At 44.1% G+C, this 24,369-nt stretch overlaps 1 protein-coding gene across 4 annotated transcripts in view; it reads right to left on the bottom strand.

Moving 5' to 3' along the window:
• Positions 1 to 14,545: 14,545 nt before the first annotated feature.
• The window catches only part of LOC126291817 (luciferin sulfotransferase-like), a 54,946-nt gene continuing 45,122 nt past the window's right edge, over positions 14,546 to 24,369 (bottom strand). For 2 of the 4 annotated variants that reach the window (XM_049985513.1, XM_049985514.1), the window contains exons 6-7: positions 21,142 to 21,236; positions 14,574 to 15,192 (exon numbers count right to left, since the gene is read on the bottom strand). In XM_049985513.1, coding sequence (XP_049841470.1) covers positions 14,884 to 15,192; positions 21,142 to 21,236 — 404 coding nt within the window. In that variant the 3' untranslated portion in view covers positions 14,574 to 14,883. Of the gene's footprint in view, positions 15,193 to 21,141; positions 21,237 to 24,369 lie in introns of all 4 variants that reach the window. The other 2 variants (XM_049985515.1, XM_049985516.1) reach the window with 2 other exon arrangements.

Raw genomic sequence — 24,369 nt, 5'->3', positions numbered from 1 at the left:
GTTGGTGCAACCGCGTGTTAAGGCTGCGTTAGCAGTGAAGCGGCGGCTGCCGCATCGTCTTGCATCGCACGTTGACCCTGGACGAGGTGTCCTAGGGCATCCAGTAAGGCCTGCGTCTGTTGATTCTGTAAGCGATAAAATTCGGACAGTACATCTGGAGATTGTGGCGAAGCCATTACACAAGTAAATCAGGGCAATTTAGATAAGAACTCGGTTTTGCCTCGTCGCCAATGTTGTGGTTGGCAGGAGAGCCAACACTGTTACTAAAGGAGGCCGAAATGCACGCGTTTTAGCTCACGCAGGCTGGCGTGAGGTCTGGAACATGGCAAGGGAATTAGACTTGAGAAAAACGGACTTAACTGTAATCCATTAATGACGAACATCGCTCTTGACATTACATGATTCACAGTATCAATAGTAACAGAAAATGGCGTCTTGCTAGGTCGTAGCAAATAACGTAGCTGAAGTCTATTCTAACTATCGTCTCGGCAAATGAGAGCGTAGAAGTCAATGAACCATCGCCAGCAAAGTCGGTTGTACAACTGGGGCGAGTGCTAGGAAGTCTCTCTAGACCTGCCGTGTGGCGGCGCTCGGTCTGCAATCACTGATAGTGGCGACACGCGGGTCCGACGTATACTAACGGACCGCGGCCGATTTAAAGGCTACCACCTAGCAAGTGTGGTGTCTGGCGATGACACCACATTTTGGTGTGGAGTTTTAGGCACAAAGTTAAAAATATTGAAACAAATAGTTTCTATGTCGATCAGAACCTAGAATAATATGGACGTGAGTTATTACCACAGAACACTTGTGTGGTAATTGTAACAGTCTACTGATCCCGCTTTAGGAAACTCAGCTGTTTATGGCAAATCTAGCTACATTATTGAGCTACCTGTCAGTAAAGAAAGAAACAGTTACTGGTGTGTGAGAATTCAATGCAGATTTCTTATAAGATATGGATACAATAAGAGAACTAGAATCGTTATTTGGGTGATTCAGCCTCAGTAGTTAATTTTCCAGTTTGTGTGCAGCAAGATAGGACACTGACTGGTAACATTTTTATAGACAGTGCTCAGGCTGACATGTTTAATGTGTACCAGATTTTTAATGGACTATCTGATCATGATGTAGAACTAATGGAAGGAAACAATATTAGCACCTTGTAGCCCTAAGGCAGGTTCATGCAAAGGTTATTAATGAAAACAGGATACACTGTTTTGCGAATAAGCTAAGAGGGGGAGATATGTGATGAGGTATATGTAGAAATAGATGCTAATGTCAAATTCAGTTTATTCCCTAGGCAATTTGTGTCAGTATTTGAAGGCTGCTTTCCTAAAAATTTACCCGAGAGATACATTGAAATAAAAGGTAATATATGGATAATTAGTAAATTAAAATAGCATTTAAGAGGAAGAGGGATATCCATGTAAGTGCCAGAATAAGTTGAGACCCAAAATTACTAGCATACTACAAGTAAATACTCTAGTGATTTAAGGAAAGTCATTAAAATGTGAGGAATTACATATGCCCTGACAAAAATTAATAATGTGAAAAATAAAATGAAAACTATATGGGGTATTGGGAAATGGACGACAGAGCAGCCAGACAGATGCAAGGTACCATAACAGTTAATCCAAATGACAATGTCATGACTAACTATTCACAAGTTGTGAATACTTTTAACAGTCACTTTGGCTGTGACAGCAAAAAGTAGGATTAAATGCTTCAATTGAAGAAGCAAGAGAATGTATTAAACATGCCATTCGAAAAGACTTTAAGTAACTAGAAATATCAACAACATGCATCACTGAAATTAAAAATTCTAAAAAAACAAGAGCTTTGTAGTGTTGATGAAATTTGAAATAGAATTTCTAAAAAGTTGTTCCAATGTAATAAGTAATGTCCTTAGTGATGAATGTAAAGCATCACTGGCACAGGGAATTTTCCCATAGAGGTTAAAATATGCAATTGTTAAACTTTTTCATAAGGAAGGTGACAGGAATTCCCTTGCTGACATCTTTTCTAAAATGTTAGAAAAAGTAATTTACTCAGCAGTCTGTCTCTTAAGCTGAGAAAAATTAGTCTGCACATTATACTTTCGATTCTAGAAGGGTTGCTCGACTGAGAATGCTATTTATACTTTCACTTATGACGTAGTACAAACTTCAAATAATAAAATTCCCCTTTTCATATTTTTCTTAATCTGTGTGAGATATCTAATAGTGTAGATCATGTTACCTTCTCAAAATAACTCAAGTTTTGTAAAATTGACGGTTTTACATACAGCTGGTTTGAATCATGCCTTAACAAACCGAATTCAAGCAATATTCATGGAGTAGAAAATTGTAGTGACCAGGGAGACCCACAAGGATCAAGTTTGGGTCCACTTATATTCCTTATACATGTGAATGGCCTTCCACTTAACATTCAACAAGTAGATATAGTACTTCTTGTAGATGATACTAGTGTCACTATAAATCCCATTAGAGAGAAAATAACAGGTGAGAGGGTAAATGATGTTTTCTAAACAATTGTTAAGTGGTTTCAGAAAATGGACTCTCGCTAAATTTTGAAAAAAAAAACAACAGTTTATTCATTTCTGTACAACAAATAGAGACATACTAACTGTTGACGTAGCACACGTCAGCACACATCAGCAAATTGGGTGGAATGCTCAAAATTTTTGGTTATTCATAGTGATGATAACTTGAACTGAAAGAAGCATATTACTGAGTTTCTCATATGGTTAATTTCAGCAACTTTCGCTGTTTGTATAACTGCTAATATTAGAATCCAACGAATTAACCCCCTAACGTATTTTACATACTTCCACTCAATACTGTCTTACGAAATAATTTTGTGGACTATCTCACCACTTAGAAAGTACTGATTGCACAAAAGCGAACATTAATAATAATAATAATAATAATAATAATATTTGTTCACCCTCATCAAGGAGCTTGTCATTTTTACTGCAACGTCACAATACATACACTCGCTAGTGAAATTCGTCATATAAAGTGTCGTGGCTCAGAAAGAAGCTCAATACGCAACAGCAAAAATCTTTGATCATTTCCCCAGTGACTTAAAATGTCTCAGAGATATCAAAGCAAATATTAAATCTATCCTAAAATCATTTACCCTCTTCAACTCCTCCTATTCCAAAGAACGAATTTTTATTTGAAAACTGAAAGGCTGCATGAAAAGATTTGTTTGTATGTGTTGTTGCTTGAGGAGCACAGAAAAAAGTGTACATCAGTGTTTAATACTAATCATGTACACATAAACTGTAAACAGACTCGTTCCATATCATTTCAATAAAAATATTCTTCAGGCAGTCTATGGAACATATATCTAACTTACTACAATAACGATCATGTTAGACAGTGCTGGACGTACCCTCATACTGTATGGCGAGAGGTGGGAACGTGTAATGCACCCAGTAATATTGTAGGACGTGATTGTTTTGATGGTTCAATTGTTACAGTGTGTGCGAAGGCATAAAGTTTCATTGGCCTACTGAACTCCAGACCATTGAACATGTTACGCTCACTGGTCAATGTTATAGTGATACTGTATTGCTTACCCGTGTGAATGTTCCTGTTGGTGCATTCGGCCAAGACTTCATTTTTATGGATGACAATACGCGACTGCATCGAACTGTACAGGTGGAGCACCTCTTGGAATAAGAATATATTTGGCAGCTGGATTGGCCTGGCCCAATGAGCAAGTGTGGGACGCTTTGGGGAGACGTACTGTAGCGCACCTGCGTGCACCAACGACCATCCAGCAGTTGTCATCCGTGCTGGTGGGGGAATGTAACGGCCCACCACGGGAACTCACTACCAGTCATGTGGCAACGTGGGAGCACACTGTAGAGCATAGGCACTCTATTAAGAACCATGTCCCACCTTTTGTAACCTTTTGCCTTAAGTGCAATAACTGCATTTGAATAAAAGTGTGATTTATGATCGCCTCACTACGTTTCTCTTCAAGTCATCTTTGTGCTATACTGTAGCAGTTCTTTCTATGTATGGTCCAAGGTCTATCGAACTATTTTATTCGAAAGTTACTTTCGACCTTAATTGTTGCACGCTAGTGTAGTAGGAAAAACAGATGCCAGCCTGAGATTTATTGCGAGAATCCCAACAAAGTGTACTTCATCTACGACAGAAATGGTTTACAAGAGACTGGTTTGACCTACTCTTGAATATTGCCTGTTAACCCCCGATCTTACCACGCCGTATTGATAGAAGGTACGAGAATATCCAACAAAGAGCAAAGCGGTTGATCACGGGACCGCCTGGCAGGTGCGAGAGCATTACAGAGATCATCAACAATCTCCAGTGGCAGGAGCTTCGAGAGCGACGTGGTGCGTCACAGAGAGGACTATTGTTGATATTCCGAGAGATTATGTTCGAAGAACAGTTGGGTAACATATTACTTTCTTGCATGTACATCCTGCGCAGTGATCACGACGAAAAAACGAGTGAAATTTGATGTCACAAAGAGCACCAGCGACCATTGTTCTCCCTGTACCAGAAGCACACTCCGCCACAAGCTAAAAAGTTGCTTGTGAAGTGTAGATGTGGTTGCAGATCGTGGGTGAGATATTAAACCGTTATCCGCCTTCCTTCCACTGCCTTCATGCACAAACGAATCCCCCACGAGTCTCCTTTATAACTAAGGCGCACTTACCAATGCTGGAAGAGTACGGAATGTGCCGAATAAAGCAGGGAACCGGTCCCCGCCGATCAGTAGCTTAATTCTGCTCAACGGCAACCAAGTGGAGCCAGCAGTTCTGGGGGTATGAATCGTTTGCTCTGTGCCTCTCATATCGCCTCGCTTACAAAGACTTTGCTCTGCAGTTAGGTCTCCCTATATACCTATAAAGCGACCCCGATGACACGTGTGGACGCAGTTTGTTTCCTCTATGGTACTTATCTCCGCTGGCTTACACAGACTTTGCTCTGCAGGTAGCTCTCCGTATACAAGGATAAGGCGGTCCACACAGCACGTGTGGACCCATTATCAGGAGCTTTCACATCTGACGGCTCTGTGACATAAAGGGGCTGCATACATTGTTTATCTGTTAGTGCATGCGATTTTCTCTCAGCCCATGATGACATTAGACTTCCCAGAGGCGCTTCTCTCTGAAGTGTCAAGGACACACCCACCCTGGGAGCAATTAGATTGATCATACACTGAAGACCCAAATAAATTGGTACACCGGCCTAATATCGTGTAACGCCCCTGCGAGCACGCAGAAATGCCGTAACACGACGTGGCATGGACGCGAATAATGTCTGAAATAGTGCTGGAATGAATCGACACCGTGAATCTTGCAGGGCTGTCGATACATCCGTAAGTTTATGAAGGGGTGGAGATCTCTTCTGAACAGCACATCGCAAGGCATCCCAGATATCCTCAATAATGTTCATGTCTGGAAAAATTCGGTGGCCACCGGAAGTGTTTAAACTCAGAAGAGTCTTCCTGGAGCCACACTGTACCAATTGTGGATGTTTGGAGTGTCGCATTGTCGTGGTGGAATCGCCCAAGTCCGCCAGAGATGAATGGAAGCAGGTGATCAGACAGGATTCTTACGTACGTGTTACCTGTCAGAGTCGTATCTAGACGTATCAGGGGTCCCATATCAATCCAACTGCTCACGCCCCACATCATTACAGAGCATCCACCAGCTTAAGCTGTCTCCAATTCACATGCAGCGCCCATGGCTTCATGAGGTTGTCTCCATTCCCGTCCACGTCCACCCAGTCGACACAATTTGAAACGAGACTCGTCCGACCAGGCACGTTGCCAGTCACCAACAGTCCAATGTCGGTGCTGACAGGCCCAAGAGAGTCGTAAAGCTTTGTGTCGTGCAGTCATCAAGGGTACACGGTTGGGCCTTCGTCTCCAAATGCCCACACTGATGTTTCATTGAATGGTTCACACGTTGAAATTTGTTGATGGTCCATTACTGAAATCTGCATCAATTTGCGGAATGGTTGCACTTTTGTCACATTGAACGATTCTCTCGTATCGTCGATGGTCCCCTTCCTGCAGATTCTTTTTCTGGCAGCAGTGACGTCGCAGATTTGATGTTGTACCCGATTCCTGATCTTCACTGTACACTTGTGAAATGGTCGTACGGGAAGACACTCACTTCATCGCTACCTCGGAGATGCTGTGTCCCATGGCTCGTGCGCCGACTATAACACCACGTTCAAACTCACTCATATCTTGATAAGCTGCCATTGTAGCAGCAGTAACCGATGTAACAACTGCGACAGACACTTGTTGTCTTATATAGGCGTTGCCGACCGCAGCGTCGTCGTTGCCGACCGCAGCGTCGTATTCTGCCTGTTTACATATCTCTGTATTTAAATGCGTATGCCTGTACCAGTTTCTTTCACGGGGTAACATAAACAAGTGTGTACTATTTCAGTGATTAAGATTTCAAATTAAGGTCGCACAACTGGATGCATGCACTGATTCCAGAGGGGAGGAGTCATAAAGCTTCTTTGTCTTCCCCAGAGGCAAGCTGACCTACAACTGTTGTGTCGGATTCTTGGTACCCTGAATACTGTAACTGGGGCTGATTTGAGGTCCGAGCTGGTCCCAGACATGTTCTATCAGGGCCAGATTTTGGGATCTCGCTGGCCTATGGGGCAATTCAGTACCATACGGACAGTTCGTAGAAACAAGTACCGTGTATGGATGGGCTTTGTCCTGCAGAAAACTAGCACCACAATACTGTCACAGCGGAAGTAACTTACGGGAATACACGATGTCCGGAACGTACGGTTGTGCCATCACAGTTCTCACAGCCGCTGCCAACAGTGAGCTGAAGTGACAGTCGACGGCTCCCCACATCATGAGGCCAGGTGCGATGCTGCTGTGCCTCCCCAAAGCACTGGAGGAAGGCCACCTCTCCCCAGGTCTCCGCTATGCTCGACAGTGGCAGTCGTCCGCCATTGTGCAGCACCGCTGCTCGTCACTGGACACAGTGCATCACCATACGTCAGCAGTCCGTGCTTCCCGGTCACGACACCATTCCAAAGGCGGCCCCTTGTGTTGTTTTAGTTAACGACAGCCTGCCCTGGTCCGGCCGAAGCCAGTGTCCAACCTGCACGGTGACACAGAATGTTGCAAACGAGTCCATCACTTGTTCTCATATGGCAATGGAGACGTTAAGTCTTGCGGTATGCTTGGTACACGACCAAAGAGGGGGACCCAGTTTCCCCCGACGACAGGTATCCCTGACTTCACGTTCCCAGGCAGTCCAACGTCGGACCACTGTCTCATCCGAACGCTCTACAAATTTGGACACACCTAAATCAAGTTTTTGGGACACATCGTTTCACCTGCTGTAATGGCACAAGAAGCAGGCAAAATGGATGCACTAAAGAACTTCCTCTACCCCAGAACCAGAAGCCAGTTAAAAGCCTGTATAGGACTTGCCTCTTTCTTCAGACGTTTTGTACCAGCGCAGTCACTGAATAATGATGCTTTACCGACTAAAAAAAAAAAGAATGTGCTTCGGCACTGGCCTGGTGCGTGCAAAGCAGCATTTGAAAAACTCAAGCAAGCACTAGTGAATTCGGAAGTATTGTAACATCTGGGCATGACAAAAGACTTTTGTCATGCTAACGACGCCGCACCCTGTGGTTTGGGGGCTTGTCTGTCACAAACGGACCAAGCGTCAGGCAAGGCTGAGAGACGGATAAATTGTTTTGGGAGCTCTGTGTTGGCGGGATTCGAAACAGGATATTCCGTTACGGAACTTGAGGCCCTAGCAGTAAAGTGGGCTTTTATAAAGTGTGTCTATTACGTTTATGGGAAGCACATGAAAGTCTTTTGTGACCATCAATCATTAAAGTTCTTGCTATCATATAAGCTATTAATACCAGATTGTCTCTTTGGACATTATCAGAACACGAATATGATTTCTAAATAAGCTGTGTCAGTGGACACGATAATGGTCACAGATGTGTTGTCTAGGCTACCAGGCTACCACGCCTCTCTCTGTGCCCCTCCGCTCTCACAGCTGGTTCTCAGACTGCACCGGCAGAGCGCCGCACGCCTCTCTCTGTGCCCCTCCGCTCTCGCAGCTGGATCTCAGACTGCACCGGCAGAGCGCCGCACGCCTCTCTCTGTGCCCCTCCGCTCTCGCAGCTGGTTCTCAGACTGCACCGCCAGAGCGTCGCACGCCTCTCTCTGTGCCCCTCCGCTCTCGCAGCTGGTTCTCAGACTGCACCGGCAGAGCGTCGCACGCCTCTCCCTGTGCCCCTCCGCTCTCGCAGCTGGTTCTCAGACTGCACCGGCAGAGCATCGTATGCCTCTCTCTGTGCTCCTCTGCTCTCGCAGCTGGTTCTCAGACTGCACAGGCAGAGCGCCGCACGCCTCTCTCTGTGCCCGTCCGCTCTCGCAGCTGGTTCTCAGACCGCACCTGGACCACAGCGTCCCACACGGCAGGGCGTGAGTCGTGTGCAGACTACCTACACCTACGCCGACAATGTCTTCGACAATGAAGAATGTGACCTTTAGATAAGGGCAAAAGAAACCACCTGCGTAATGAGAAAAGAAAAGAGTTCCAAAAACATAACGAAAGAATGGACATTTTTTCCATTGTATGCAATGCTTTCCAGATAATTAAAGAAGACTGTAATTTTACATGAATTTGTGACACATATGGGTAGATCTTCTAAATATTTTACGAGTTGAAATTTACCACCGTTATCGTCGTATTTCAAACCATAATTGCAATTTTAAGTGTGATATGGCCTCACTCTTAAGGTAAGCACCTGAATCTCAGTCATAAAGCCACGACACCTGACAGAAGTCAGGTTGTGTAGTCTGATGGGCAGCGGGCGGGTTTTCGATATTCCATCTTGGGTTTTCACATGCCTTTTACCCAAATGGGGCAGCATTAAATAAATTACTTGCATCCCCAGAAGTATCCAAAGTCTCTCTTCCAGACTGACACACACCACACACCAATTGACATAACACTTTCAAAGACAAAATCGTAGGTCTTCTACAATAACAAATGGTAAGTGGCACATGCCCAAGGGCAATTATTCATGTATTCGTCGTATCAATATGAATAAACCGTCTGACACTGAAAGTGCGAAAATTAGATATTCTCAGTTATGTAACTATGTCTAATTCGATGATATGTAGGCCGTTGAAACCACATTTCGTTTTCATGCCTTAAACGTTCCAGGGGGCATTATACGGTCGCCTGGAAATGAATTCAGTAATGACGTTAAATGTGTGTAAAAAAATACTCATGTCTATTTCGCAAGATGTACTGAACCAAAGATGTAATACTCAGTAACGTGTGTTCGTGTAATCTCACAGAAAAAGACAAAGACATTAGAAAAACAAGATAGCAAATTTTTGTTCGGTAAAATGTTTCATTTCTCTTGCTATTACCACTGAACTTAATGGATACACTAGCAATTTTTTTTCTTTTTTTGCTCGATGTACACCTCTCAAAATCTGTAACAATTAGGAATTACTTTGTTTGTGATTGAAAACACGTTTATTATTGCAAAGTCGAAAATAATGTTCTTTTGTTTGTGTCAATGCTGCTTCCTTCCCTGGTTAGTACGATATTAAGATTAGTGGACTATTTCCTTTACGGCGTATAATATTAATTTTGTTAAATACGGCCTGGAGAGCCAATTTTCGCTAAGGAGAAGCGATAAATTTTTAACATCTAATTAAGTACTGAATAATAGTCGTCAGAATTTTCAAATTTTGTTCGGTTCGTACCCGATTGCACTTGGCGAGTAGGTTACCTAATAGCAGCTAGGACGGGGAAATTTTACACACAGTTAAGCGAATGATACTCAGTGAGTCTGGCCAAATAAAATGTGTGTTGTCTACGTATACACAGAACCAGATACTTGACAAACATAATACCGCTCGTGTTTCAAAGAATACGTAGCACCTTGTGAGAGACAAAATTAACTGTGTATTACGTAATAATTCCATGGCTCAGCAATATTGAATGAAACTTCGCCCAAAGTTTATTTAAAAATGATATGTCCGAAAGAATAGATACCATCTCAGTATATATATAGTTAAGGCTCACCGGCCACTTGACCGTCTTCTTCTTCTGTGCGAATGCACAAACAGTGCCCGAACTCTTAAGGAATCGGCAACGCTCCACGAGTAATGAGTATAATGGGCGGAGGCACTACGAATGTAGTGCGGGACAATGCGTTGAGAATGTGCGTTTCGCGGGAGGCGCGTCAGAGATAAATCCCAAAAGTCGCGCCCTACTGTGTGTCCTCGGTGGCTCAGATGGATAGAGTGTCTGCCCTGTAAGCAGGAGATCATGGGTTCGAGTCCTGGTCGGGGCACACGTATTCATCTGTCCCCGTTGACGTATGTCAACGTCTGTAAGCAGCTAAGGGTGTTCATTTCATTGTAATTTTTTAACTAAAATTACCATTTGCATTTTTAACCGACAACGTGTTTAAAGCAAACAGAATATTCACCAAGTATTCTCCGTGCTACAGCAGACATCCTGTATTCTTTATTATTTCACGCTACAGCGTGATTTATAGTTACCATTCTCACAGAGATCGGCCTACATTAGGTAGGCTTCGTATGACATTGCGTGAAGCCGAGTTTTTGAATGCTGTCAGTCAACCGTTGCGCCTGGTACACGAGACGGACAAATGCTGCTGCTTTCGGTAGTGTAAAGAAAGTCGAAGGTTCGTATCTCGTGAAATACAGATAAATTTTCTATTTTTCTAAATTAATCAAAAAACTTTGATAGTCTTTATTATTCTCTTAATTGGTTTAAACGTATTTCTTATTTCTAATACTTTGATGCCTCATTTTCATCGTTTTGTTGACTTTTTTATTTGCTCTTATTTTTGTTCTTATCATTCTTTCTTCGTCTGGAATCCTTTTGTGTCGCCTATATTCTGCAACCGAGACTGTTTATCGGTATGTAACACGGCATCACATGTGGTCATGGTGTGGATAGTTTAGGTAACCAACGACAGCGAGAAATTACTGTTTGCTTTTCCCGGTAAAGCCGAAATTTTGCTGTGGAAGACGACTGTGCAAAAACAATCGTATAGCACATAGGGCTTAGCTTACCCTGTGAATGAAGCGATCGTGATTCCAGTTCTCCGCAGGCTGTTGATCGCCTTCTTCTGAGGTACATTGTGCATCACGTGATTGTGGTCACTTGACACAGTTCAGTCGTCGGTCACTTAAAGTCAGCTGTGTGCAGAGCATCGCCCATTTCGCTCATATCTCCATCACTGCCCCGTGTTTAGGACTGCCATCCTCCCCAATGTCTCGGGATCGTCACCGATGCAGACCTTCTTGTCCCGGCACCCCGACAAGACCCACTTTCGTCACGATTTTTCAAATATATATTTGCGAAGACCTTTTTAGAAACTAAGCTTGACTTGGAAGAAAGAAAGTCTAAACATCCCAAGGAAGAAAGATGGATTTATTTACTTAAGGGAACCGAAAACCCCAACGCAAATGCGAACTGGTGAAATTACGCGAGTATCTCCTTTGCATTCCTGCACACAACGCCACTGTGGAAAGAGTATTTACGCTGATGTCGGACCAGTGGACTGATGAACAAATCTACTACTGCCAGGGAATTAGTCTTACAATGCCATTTTTAACTACAAGCCTCTTGCATTGAGTTTTATAAATACATGAAAGCAAGAAAGATGTGAAAGGTGAGATTTTCCAAAAAGTATGGTGTACTAAATACTCCTGCCGCAAAAAGTTCGATGTAGTTGTGTTCTAAATAAAAAGTAATTACATTAAATAAATTTTTTGCTTCATTTCTACACCCCCACCTCAGAGTGTCCCGACGAGGTATCTGCTACGAATGGCAACCTCATCCACGCCACACATTACAGAATTCCTACAACTGAGTGATAGGCGGCAGAGGATATGGCAACCGTAGCCATGAATTATAAAATAATTTTAATCGGACTGTAGTGATGGTAACAACGAAATGAAAACTGTCGACACAATCCGATGGTGTCCTGCGTACTGATTTGAGTTGTTCATACTTTCTTTTCAAGTGGGACCAATATTTTACATTTTCTGTGGTTGAAGCATGTATTCTATTCATTTGTTCATTCAACTGAAACCGCTGATTGGTAGTTTTACAGACTGAGTTACCAAACTAGTCTGTAGAACTTTCATTTAGTGAGGTAAAAAACAGCAGTGTGCAATACAAACACGGGTAGTACGTACACATACCTCCGAAGGGTAGGGAGCCTGTCCCCGAGTCCGTTCTGAGAAGAACGCCTCTTAGTGGGTACAATGAAGTTGAAATGAACAGTACGCATGCCCACTGTAGTGAAACACTAATTGTTCGTTACACGATTTAAAACTGCTCTCCATTAACCTGTTCCAGGGGCAGTTAAAACAACACATGACTAGTAAGGCTGAGCAAGTGCAAAAGATTTATTAGGGGTACGTGAAGGAAAAAGCATGGACGCCAAATTTTAGCGACTGTTTGCATTCCGTTGCATTGAAATGGTATGATAGCCATTAATTTAAAAAGAAAAAGGGGGGGGGGGGTCACGCTCAAAGTCAGCGTCCTGCTGATGCCAGGGGCAGGGCAGCAGCCGGCGCGAGGAGGTGGCGTGAGCGGAGCATTGACCGCGCTTGCGCAGTGGCTCTGCGTAGCGGCGGCGACCGCGCCACCTCCTCGCGCCGACTGCTGCCCTGGCCCAGGAACCTGCGGTACGGCGCTCGTGCTGCCTACGCCTCACGCCACCTCCTCGCTGCGGCTGCTTCCCTGGCCCAGGAGCCGGCGGTACGGAGCTCGCGCTGCTCTGCGCCTTACGCCACCTCCTGGTGCCAGCTAGTACCCTGGCAGCATCAGGAGGGGCGTACGACGACGGATTTCCACTGAAAAAACCGACCGAACGAACGTAAAAGCAATCCAATCGACTGGATCCCTCCAAAGAGGATGACATGCATTAAATTTCTTTTTGATATATACGTAACTACTCTTTTTGGTTATCGTGTCTTGTCTGAACCATTATCCAACATTTGCAGAGGAACACATGCTGTGTCTTTCTTAGTTTTCTTCATTGGCAGCAACAACACTGTATAACACTGAACTGTTAAACTATAATTAAGTTTTATAATTGGTAATTCAGCCTTGCCAGGAATAATATACAATGAATAATAAAAAAAGGATGGGTAGCAGTGGGAATCGAACTCGAGCTATAAAATTGTTATGCTGTACTTTTACCAACTGCGCCAAGCCACAGACAGCACAGGTGTCGTTCAAACACCGCTCACAACACAGTTAAAGAACTTTAGAGAGCGTTTTCCCTTTTTTATGGCCCAGTGAAAGAGAAATTCGGTTTTCAACAAACTGTTGTTACTGTGTAACTTCGCTCAGATGTGAAAAAAACGACGCGCCGCGAGCGACGGGCATACTAGGGGCTCTGCCCAACATATCCTTGCAAAGCTTCATCGAATTACACCATCTCAGTTCACCTCTATAAAACACATCCATCTAATCAGTTTTCTTGTGTACCCATCATCTGCAGCAAGTACATGAATGCTCATTAACAAAGTAACGTGAGTATGGATGTTATTCCATAAAAATTGACTGGAGTTGCCTTTAATATAAAAGCTGAAACAACACTGGGAATCAAATGACAATATTGTAGCAGGAGAAATGCATTTAACTTTTATATATATATATATATATATATATATATATATATATATATATATATATATATATATATATATATAAAATTGCTTTTGAGAAACATTTTTCATTGCTTTAAATAAATAAATATAAATTCCCACAATCATTTCATTACACTGAGGGATCTCAATAAGTCAAAAAGGACTAAAATAATGTTCATTGCGATAGCGTCCACAGCTGCGATGAGTTTTTTGAAAAATTTCTTGAAGCTTTCAGCTGCCATTCTCCTTATTTCGTGTACGATTGTACAGGCCTTGGGCCATTTTCAAGTATTGTATGGATGATTTTTAGTAACAGATTATCGTATACGTTGTTGCTCCTATGATATCATGTTATGCTCATAAATTAGTTCGAGGTGTTCATGCAGTTCTGACAAAAGTTTGGATTCACAATAGGCTGCATGATCGAATAAGTGCTGACAATTGATATTTGGATCAGAATGGGACTCGAACCACTGTATCCCGAATTTTGCGAGCACCTGCCTCAACCATCTGCCATTATCTGAGAAATACCCTAGTCCTTAACAAAACTATGATGGTAACTGAGGTTTCCCCAACACAAGCACCAGAGGTTGTACCACCATGGGGGTGTGTGGAAATAGAACAGAAAAGCAACTCTGGGGAGACAGAGTCGCTGGAGGATTCTGAGTCAGCATGTCTCAACAAATATATTACACAAAATATATAAAATACACTGATATGAGATGACTGAATCACTGGCACTGTACGGTGTATGGCTTTACATGGTATCAGAGCACTGATTTCAATGGGGAAGATACGACATTGAAAAATACCCGTGGCTCAATTTCATTCATACTGACACTTTCATTAGATTTTAAAGGGTTTAATTCAGTTCTTATAACATGATAGTTACAAATGAATTTACAAATGATGTCCAATTTTCTACAGAAAGTCCTCAACACAAACACACATACTGTACATTCTTGAAGTACAAATCTGGTACACTATTTGCCTTTAAACACAGTTTATACTCTTGCATATTAGTAGTAGCAGTGCAAAGCATTGGTTTGCATGTGGTACCCCAAATATTGTCCTCAATCCACTGGCTATGGAGACGCATCCTGGATAGGATCTTGGCATCCAGTGCCCCATATGTTGTCCTATATCCACTGGTTATGGGGGTCAGACGGGACCATCATATCCTGTGCCCTGTATATTGTCCTGTATCCACTGGTCAAAGCGGCGGTCCATCTCCGGGGACATACGCTGTCTGGAGGCGCCAACCTCGCCCTCGCGCATGAAGGCCAGGTCCTGGGACACCGGCGGCAGGCCTGTGGTGGAGCGCAGCCTCTGCACCAGGCCGTCGTAGTTGGTGGCCGGGTTCTGGCGCATGCTGCTGAAGCTCAGGTGCTCCTCCAGTGGTTCCACTTCCTCGTCCGTTACGATCCGGCCCAGAAAGGTTGCCGTCTTCTGTATCACTGCACGAAGATCCTGTGGGCATCCACCACAGTAGCCATATAGTTGACATTGTAACTATATTGCAGACAGCATAGGACTTGAAAAGGCCAGGTAAATGGAATGGACAGTGCCTTGAAATGAGGTTATAAGGTGGACACAATCAAGAGTAATGAAATACAGCTCAAAGAAAGCAGCTGATGTTAAGGAATAAGAATAGGAAATGAGATGCTAAAATTACGGTATAGCTTTTGCTATTTGGGTACCAAAATAACATGACACCAAAAGTAAAGAGAATAGGTGGTGTTTAAAAGTGTGTCACATATTACATCATCAGGTAATATTGGTAAAAAATAAAATAAAAAGCCCCATCATGATGTGTGAGGGAATGATTCCTGCTGAGATATGGATCAAACTATCCTCTCTCACAGAAGTGGACGCTATGGACAGGCCTCCACGTGGTTACCATACTTCCTGACACATCCTTCAGGCCTTCTTCACAGATATCACACACACTTTCATATACATGGATTAGTCACATGCTCCTATAACGTCTGCACAGTGTTGACGAGTTGAGCACATTACAATGCCTTTAAATTTCCAAATATCCAACAGTTTGAGGTCTGGTCAATGCAGAGTCAATGATACCGAACCTTCTCAAACAATCCATCTTCTACGAAACCTTGCAGTGAACCACTGTTGCACAGTCTGTAGAAAATGGGGTGGTGCTGTAGGTTGCACAAACCATAGTCTTTGTCTTTTTTTGTGAGGAGCGGCGTTCTACACTTGCGCTGGAAATTCATCGAACACAAAAGGATGAAACAGAGCACTTGATAATCTGTCTATGGCTCAGTAAGTCTGTCACCAAATGTTCCGCCCCACACATTGGTAATGAAGCCGTCGATTGTTTGAGATGTGCTAATGCGTCCTGTGGTAATTTACTCTGCCATCACATGTAAATCCTGCGTCCTCTATAAATAAACTTCTGGTTCTGAACTTTGGATCTTCAGCAAATCACATCTTAAGAACTGGGCCTACTGGTTTGTGGGCAGATCAGAGCAGGACGTTTTATTCCACACTGGCGTTCAAATTTTAAGGCCGAGGTAACTGTGGGATTAGGTACCATAGCGAAGTATCTTGGCTCCATGAAAGTTGGCTCGTAGATAGAATGCACTGCTACAGTGTAGCACGGAAAGTAACAGAAATATATAGGCATCGAGACGAAGATGAATACCACTTTTATTGAAAGCTCATAATAAGACTGAATTCACCGTGGTTTACGACGGTCCCCTGCACATTAAAAAAGGTGGGACACGGTTATGGTTAGAGTGTGTGATCACCGTGGACAGCAGTGCGTGCCCTGCAGTGTCCTCCCACGCTGGCCACATGGCTGGTGAGGAGTCCCTGTGACAGGGAGCTCCTCTCCTCCACCAGTGGTGGCTGACAACGCGTGGTGCTTGTGGACTAGTCGTAATCCCAGACGAGCTCAGTGGGACTTTACTCCGGGGAACGGACAGGCCAATTCTTTCTCTCAAAGTACTCTCGTTCCAAAAGCATTTCCACTTGCACAGCTTGATGCGGTCGCGCATTGTCATCCATAAAACTGAAGGCAGGGGAAGAAGAGCAGCGTCAGAATAACGCTGAACAGTGAGAGTACCGTGTTTGGAGATTAGGAGGTCTGTGAGCCCATATTACACTGCACCTACCCCACACCACGACAAAATCTATCATGCTTGGCAATGTTTCGGGGTGCATGACGTGTTCCCACTCGTCGTCCTACGAGAGTACACCTGGCATCACTACTTGGACACGTACTGGTCATCGGACAGAGACACCGGCCCCTGCACTCGCCGGACCACTGTACAGAGTAGCCGACCTCTGTCCGGCACCTCACAGTCGGCAGCAGCGCCTCTGGTGAAGCAGTGCTGGGAGCAGTCGCGAACTCCTGGGATACGCTCGTCACACGTCGCCCTCCTTCCAGCTTCCCCAACGATTTTCCCCGATGCGAATTCATCCAGATGTCTCCAGGCAATGTCGCAATGAAGAACACCACCACAGTGCACTGCAGCTGCTCACCGTGTTTCGGCCTTCCTCCAGTTGCCTCGCGACGCAGGGCCAACGCCATCTGCCGCTGCAGTCACGCTGACCTCGTGCGACGTGACGTCCAACCTTCTGTTTACGGATGGGAGACGTCTGGCAACAAGCTCCCGCATTTATTTTCATTTCTAGCGAGTGGTCAACATCTTACGTTACTTTATGTATCTGGTTCTTACGTTTTGCAGAGCAGTGTAGTTTTTAGCAATATTACCTTCATTAGAAATATGTGACACTTTTCTTAAACACAGTATATAAAATACAGAGGGCTACCAAGAAAAAATGTCACCATCTGAATGTATACTTTCCCTGTTTATATCTCCGATAAAAAAAACTTTAGATTTTGCAGAAATGTGACAATGGTGAGATTCAGCGGTGTTTTAATGCGCCAAAAGATGATCAGTACAGTAGCTGTTGCAACATTGTCAACATCATCAGCTGACGACTATGACACTCGTTGTACATCCACATCTACATCTACATGGATACTCTGCAAATCACATTTAAGTGCCTGGCAGAGGGTTCAGCGAACCACCTTCACACATCTCTATTATTTCATTCACGTATAGCGCGCGGTAAGAATGAACACCTATATCTCTCCGTACGAGCTCTGATTTCCTTTATTTTATCGTGGTGATCGTTCCTCCCTATGTCGGTCGGTGTCAACAAAATATTTTCGCATTCGGAGGAGAAAGCTGGTGATCGGAATTTCGTGAGATTATTCCGTCACAACGAAAAATACCTTCCTTTTAGTGATTTCCAGCCCAAATCCTGTATCATTTCTGTGACACTCTCTGCCATATTTCGCGATAATACAAAACGTGCTGGCTTTCTTTAAACTTTTTCGATGTACTCCGTCAGTCCTATTTGGTAAGGATCCCAGACCGCGCAGCAGTATTCTAAAAGAGGAGGGACAAGCGTAGTATAGGCAGTCTCCTTAGTAGGCCTGTTACATTTTCTAAGTGTCCTACCAATAAAACGCAGTCTTTGATTAGCCTTACCACAATGTTTTCTATCTGTTATTTCCAATTTAAGTTGTTCATAATTGTAATACCTAGGTATTTAGTTGAATTTAAGGTTTTTATGTTACATTGATTTATCGTGTAACAGAAGTTTAACGAATTCCTTTTAGCACTCACGTACATGACCTCACAATTTTCGTTATTTAGGGTCAACTGACACTTTTCGTACCATACAGATATCTTTTCTAAATCGTTTTTCAGTTTGTTTCGATCTTCTTATGACTTTATTAGTCGATAAACGACAGCGTCATCTGCAAACAACCGAAGACGGCTGCTCAGATTGTCTCCCAAATCGTTTATATAGATACGGAACAGCGAAGGGCCTATAACACTACATTGGGGAACGCCAGAAATCACCTCTGTTTTACTCGATGACTTTCCGTCAATTACTACGAACTGTGACCTCTCTGACAGGAAATTACAAATCCCGTCAGATAACTGAGACGATATTCCATAAGCACGCAATTTCACTACGAGCCGCTTGTGTAGTACAGTGGCAAAAGCCCTCGGGAAATCCAGAAATACGGAATCGATCTGAAATCCCTTGTCAATAGCACTCAACACTTCATGCGAATAAAGAGCTAACTGTGTTTCACAGGAACGATGTTTTTTAAACCCATGCTGACTGTCTGTCAATAGACAGTTTCCTTCGAGGTAATTCATAATGTCTTAACACAACGTATGTTCTAAAATCCTGATGCACATCGACGTTAACGATATTGGCTACAATTAACTGGATTACTCCTACTACTTTTCTTGAATATTGGTGTGACCTGTGCAACTTTCCAGTCTTTGGGTCGAGCGAGCGGTTGTATATGATTGTTAAGTAAGGACCTAATGCATCAGCGTACTCCGAAAGGAACCTGATTGGAATACAGTCTGGACCAGAAGACTTGCTTTTATTAAGTGATTTTAGTTGTAACACTGAAGGAGGTGCAACATTGGGGTAGTCAGGTTGGACTGTGACACTCACTGCAACAATGGTGAGTATGACATTGTTGCAACACTGACAAAATCAGAAGATGGCGACTGTGGCACTAGTGGCAACAATGACGAAGTCGTAAACTTATGATCGTGATGCTGTGTGCACCACTGCACAGTCGTAAGGCGTCGAGTCTGCCGCGTGGCGAAGTCAGAAGATGGGTATGGCGCTGGTCGTCAGTAGGTGACCAGTAGGACACTCGCGGCAACATTTGCAAAGTCGGCAGGTGATGGGTGCGACATTCCTTGTGACCACTTTGCTGGAAAATTAAGAGCCGCCTTTCGCCACGCTAGGATGTCTATAAAGGTGTTAATTCTTTCGGAAAGAATTTCTCTATAGTGTAGAAATATATGGAGAAGTGTAATATGGATGTTTAACTGTACAGCCAAGAAGAGAATGGAAGGTTCTGAAACGTGCTACAGAACAATGGTGGAGATTAAGGGTGTAAGATAACAAATGAAGAGCTGATGAATTCAGTAATGATCAGGTTCGAGAAAACGGATTTTGTTCATAAACAGAAAATTTTGGGGGTCAACTCTAATTCAATTAAAGACACTGAAAACAGACAAAGATAACGCGGCAGGTGTTTTGAATTTTCCATCTCGAAAACACCTGGAACGACAGAAAGCTTTATATGGGGTCCTGTGGGTTCAATGGATGATTTATCGGAGCTCAGTTTAACACAAAAAATTATTTCTGCTGTGTGTTACAAATTTTCATTTAGTGAGTAAATTCTCAAATAGTTTTATAACTGTGTATTTCACCACTTTCTGTGCTGAGGTTAGATGCATGCTCTTACTGTCAAACTCAGATGAATTTTTGATAAAAAATTTACCAGGGAATCAATGTACAGGTAAGCTATGGTACATATAGCCAGATGCTTGATGGGAGGAGTGCAAGGCGCGCGCGCGCTCGTGTGTGTGTGTGTGTGTGTGTGTGCGCGCGCGCGCGCGCGCGCGCCCGCGCGCGAACCTCATGCATAATTCTAATTATTTTCTCTTGTACGATGAATAGTTTCTGCCTAAGAGAGGATATACTCCAGAAGCCATCAATGAAGGAAAATTTGCTAAATATGTCAACTTACTGTCATCTATATTCGAAAAGTTGACCATTATACTTGTGGCAAAAGTAACTGAACCAAAGTGTTTCAGTAGGCCCACTATATGGTTTTTACATTTCCCATTTTCACTGATATACACAGCCAACAACTCAGAACTTTCTACCCTGCTCATTATCTCTCGTTCGTATACTAAGTTAATAGGAGGTGGCGTATTTGTGATGGGACAAAACTGTATAAGTTGAATGCTTTCAAAATCTAAATCTGGGCCATTTTCCCAAAGCCATTTAGCAACTTCCACATTACCATCGCTTACTACTTACTCTGCCCATGCCTCTTTGCTCGTCTTCACAAAAATGCGTGTATCATCTGCAAACAGAACTAATTCTGCATCTAGATTCAAATAACGTGGTAGGTCAGACATAAAGCACGAACAGTATTGGGCCAATGATGAAATTCTCTGAGCCTCCCGCTGTAATTTTTGGCACTGAGAATGTCGTGGCCTAGGGTAACTTACTGCTTCGTGTTTCCTAAATAAAAAGTAACCCACGCTCGTGCTTAACTACGTATTCGATAGAAACTTAACTTCTCAAAAGGATATTCTGAATGACACAATCAGGTTGTTCTGAATTAAGATGTTTTCGAAAGCGTTTTCCCCCATCCCTTGTGTTGAGGATATCATGTGCGAAGATTGCAAGCTTTCTTTGAGAGGTATGATGATGAATGGTACCAAAACTGCTGTAGGGCGAAAGTCGGCAACTGCGCAGATCGTCAGAGGTGTGGACACTTCACAGCTATTCCACTCTCACAAGCTGGTCATGTTCACTTACCTTTTTCATTTCTTCGTAAGTAATCCACAAGATATTTGGCTCATGCCGCATTTTCCAGAACTCGAGGACATTGGTCCAATAAGGTGTGTAGTAAACTGCAAAAGAAATAAAGGGAGGCACACAGTTATAAAGCGAAGTGCACTGCCTGGCAAAAAAAGGTACAGGACTCGGAAGGGAAGGAGAAAAGAAAATGAAACTTAAGGGTTGAGAGGGTATGAGAAGTTATTTCATTGATTAGAAAACAGAGTCAAATTCAAAAAAACATTTGCAACATGACCCTTCTCTCGTCTGGATGCCTGTGCTGATTCAGTTGGGAAAGTTGTGTTAAAGCCACTTCTCCTGAGGTAAGCTCGTCCGCTGCTGTTGTAGCCGATCCTTGTTATGCTGGATACTGGCACCAGAAAACAGTTGACGTCCAGGGTGGCCCCATAAACGTTCCACTGGTGACGGGTCTGGGTCTCTTCCTGCCGACGGTAGTAGCTCAGTATTAAGCAGATGGTTCATAGACACACATGCCACATGTGGGCGAGCACTATCCTGTCGACAAATGGCTCCATCACACTGTCACACGAGGAACGTTTGTGACGCACTGTTGAGCCTGGCTGCTGATGGTCTCCGGCCAGTGGCGCGCTATGGAACAGCATGTGGCAGGGCGGCCATTACTCACTGCGAGAGAGCAGGCAGGCCCAGGTGTGAGGAGGAGACGCTGCGCCTGATGCGCAGTGCGGCGGTCCTCCCCTGTGGTGGTCACACGTGGTCCACCACAAATTGACGAAGGGTGTCGGTTCCCTTTCAGTCTAACATCGGACCACTATCCCACCTGAACGCCCCAAAAGTCTGGACACTGTTCGATTCGACTAGCCAGACAAATACAAGCTCAGAATGAGGCCCCTTGCAAACTCTTCAGGTACTGATATCGCTGTCTCACATGAGTACGCGATATCTTCACTGTGATCAAACGTCTAAGGCTGCTCTCATGCACTGAATACCATGGAAGGTCGGGTAATAGCACTACACATGAAAAACACTAATGCAGTCGGCTGGCTGTTCCATCGATCACACAAACCTGAAACTCTAATCTTTTACATACCCGCTGATGGTACACATGTGTGCGAAGCTACAGTGACACCCGGCCATGTCTTCTGGGTGCTTCATTTTCTTTGCCAGGCAGGATATTTGTTTTGTTTTCTTGTGGGGCTTGTACACAGTTATGTAGACCACAGGCCATTTCACAGTGTGTGGCGGAGGCTACTTGTGCCAGCACTGTAGTTCCATCGTCCTCACCTTTTCTGCTCCACAGTATGTGGATAACCCAGCTGTCGGCATCTCGCCATGCCATTTCAGCTCCAAAATTTATCGTATTTTCCGACGAGGGTTGTTTTGCAAGATGCGTGTGGGAGGAGGTGACGTGCTCTTCACGGAACGTGTGTTCTCAGAGTTTGTAGAATCAGATTCCCCGTGATGCACGACGCCTTTCTTGTAGCGTGTGCACTGCATTTCGCTGAGCGACGCTCTCAAGCTTACTAAACAATCTTGTGACGAAACGTATAGCTCTTCTTGGATGTTGTCTAAGCATGGCCAGAGCAAACATTTAAAACAAGATGTAGTGATTTCTGTGAAGACCCTCTTATAAATCGCAACAGACATGTACATAATTACTTTGAGAGGGGTGATAAGGCAGAGTTATCCAATGGATAGCTGATACGAATGATGCCAGCATTCGTTCATCTCTCGGGTCGACGCCCCTTCGGATAAAGTTCCCATTGGGGATTGGTGAGGCCCGTAGTACGTCAGCTGGCGAAACGGTCGAGACTTTTAGATGACTGGTTCAAGATGACAAAAGTCACGCCGCACCCGCTAACGCCGTCCTTCTGCTCGGCGTAGTGTACCAGTTTGATGTGGCATGGACTCAGCAAGTTTTTGAAAGTCCTCTGCAGCTGTCCATAATTGCGAAAGTGTTGATGGTGCAGGATTTTGTACGCGAACCTGCCTCTCGATTACGTCCCATAAGGGTTCGATGGGGTTTATGTCAGGGGACCTGGGTGGCTAAATCCTTGGTTCGAGTTGTCCAGAATGTTCTTCAAACGAGTCGCGAACAGTTGTGGCGCGGTGGCATGGCGCATTGTCATCGCTACACATTCCATCGTTGTTTGGGAACATGAAGTGCAGGAAGGCTGCAGACAGTCTCCACGCAGCTTAACCAAACCATTTGTAGTCAGTGATCGGTTCAGTTGGACCAGAGGATCCAGGTCATTTTACGTAAAGACAGGCCTCGCCATTGTGGAGCCAGCACGAGCTTGTAAAGCGCATTGTTCACGCCTTGGGTCCTCATGGCTCCGTTGGACTTGCACCACTGTCTAAACCCACCATCAGCTCTCGCCAACTGAAACTGGGGCTCATCTGGCCAGCCCACGGTTTTCCACTCGTCTAGGCTCCAATCGAAGTCATCAGGAAAGGCGCTGCAGGCGATGTCGACTCACTTCAGTCGTCTGCTGTCATACCCCGTCATCACCAAATCTCGTCTCAGTGTCCTGACGGATGCGTTCGTCGTAGGTCCCACTTTGATTTCTGCGGTTACGTCACGCCGAGTTGATTGTCTGCTAGCACTGGCAACTCCACGCAGACGCTGCTGCTCTCCATCGTCAAGTGAAGGCCGTCAGCCACCATGTTGCTCATGGTGAGAGGTGATGCCTCAAGTGTGATGTTCTCGGCACACTCTTGACACTGTGGATCTCGTAGTATTGAATTCCCAAACGATTTCCGAAATGGAATGTCCCATGCGTCTATCTCCAATTTTTACTGCCCCTTCAGAGTTTGTTAATTTCCATCGTGCTATCACAATCATGTCGGAAAGCTCTTTACTTGAATCACGTGAGTGTAAGTGACATCTCCTCCAATGTACTGCCCTGTAGTAACTTCTGCACGCGATACTACCGCCACCTGTATCTGACCATATTGCTACCTCCTTACTTCTGTCAGCTCACTGTATGTAAACGTCGCATAATGACACATTGGCGGTCAAAACTTTCCCTAAATCTAAGTTACTGACTCCACAAGTCCACTGAGGTGCGGCGGACGTAGGCGTGCAGTTGCTCCAGCTGCTCCACGGACTGCTATTTCCCGTTTTCCGCCCTCATATTTCTAAAATATTTTGGTGCTTCCTCGTTAGTATAATAGAAGTATGTTCCGTAGTACTCGTGGGTGTGTTCATTTTATGAGGAGTGAGTC

The sequence above is a fragment of the Schistocerca gregaria genome, chromosome 9, assembly GCF_023897955.1.
Source record: "Schistocerca gregaria isolate iqSchGreg1 chromosome 9, iqSchGreg1.2, whole genome shotgun sequence".
NCBI classification, from domain to species: domain Eukaryota; kingdom Metazoa; phylum Arthropoda; class Insecta; order Orthoptera; family Acrididae; genus Schistocerca; species Schistocerca gregaria.
The sequence above is the reverse complement of the archived record's forward strand: the minus strand, read 5'-3'. Positions and strand labels throughout refer to the sequence as shown.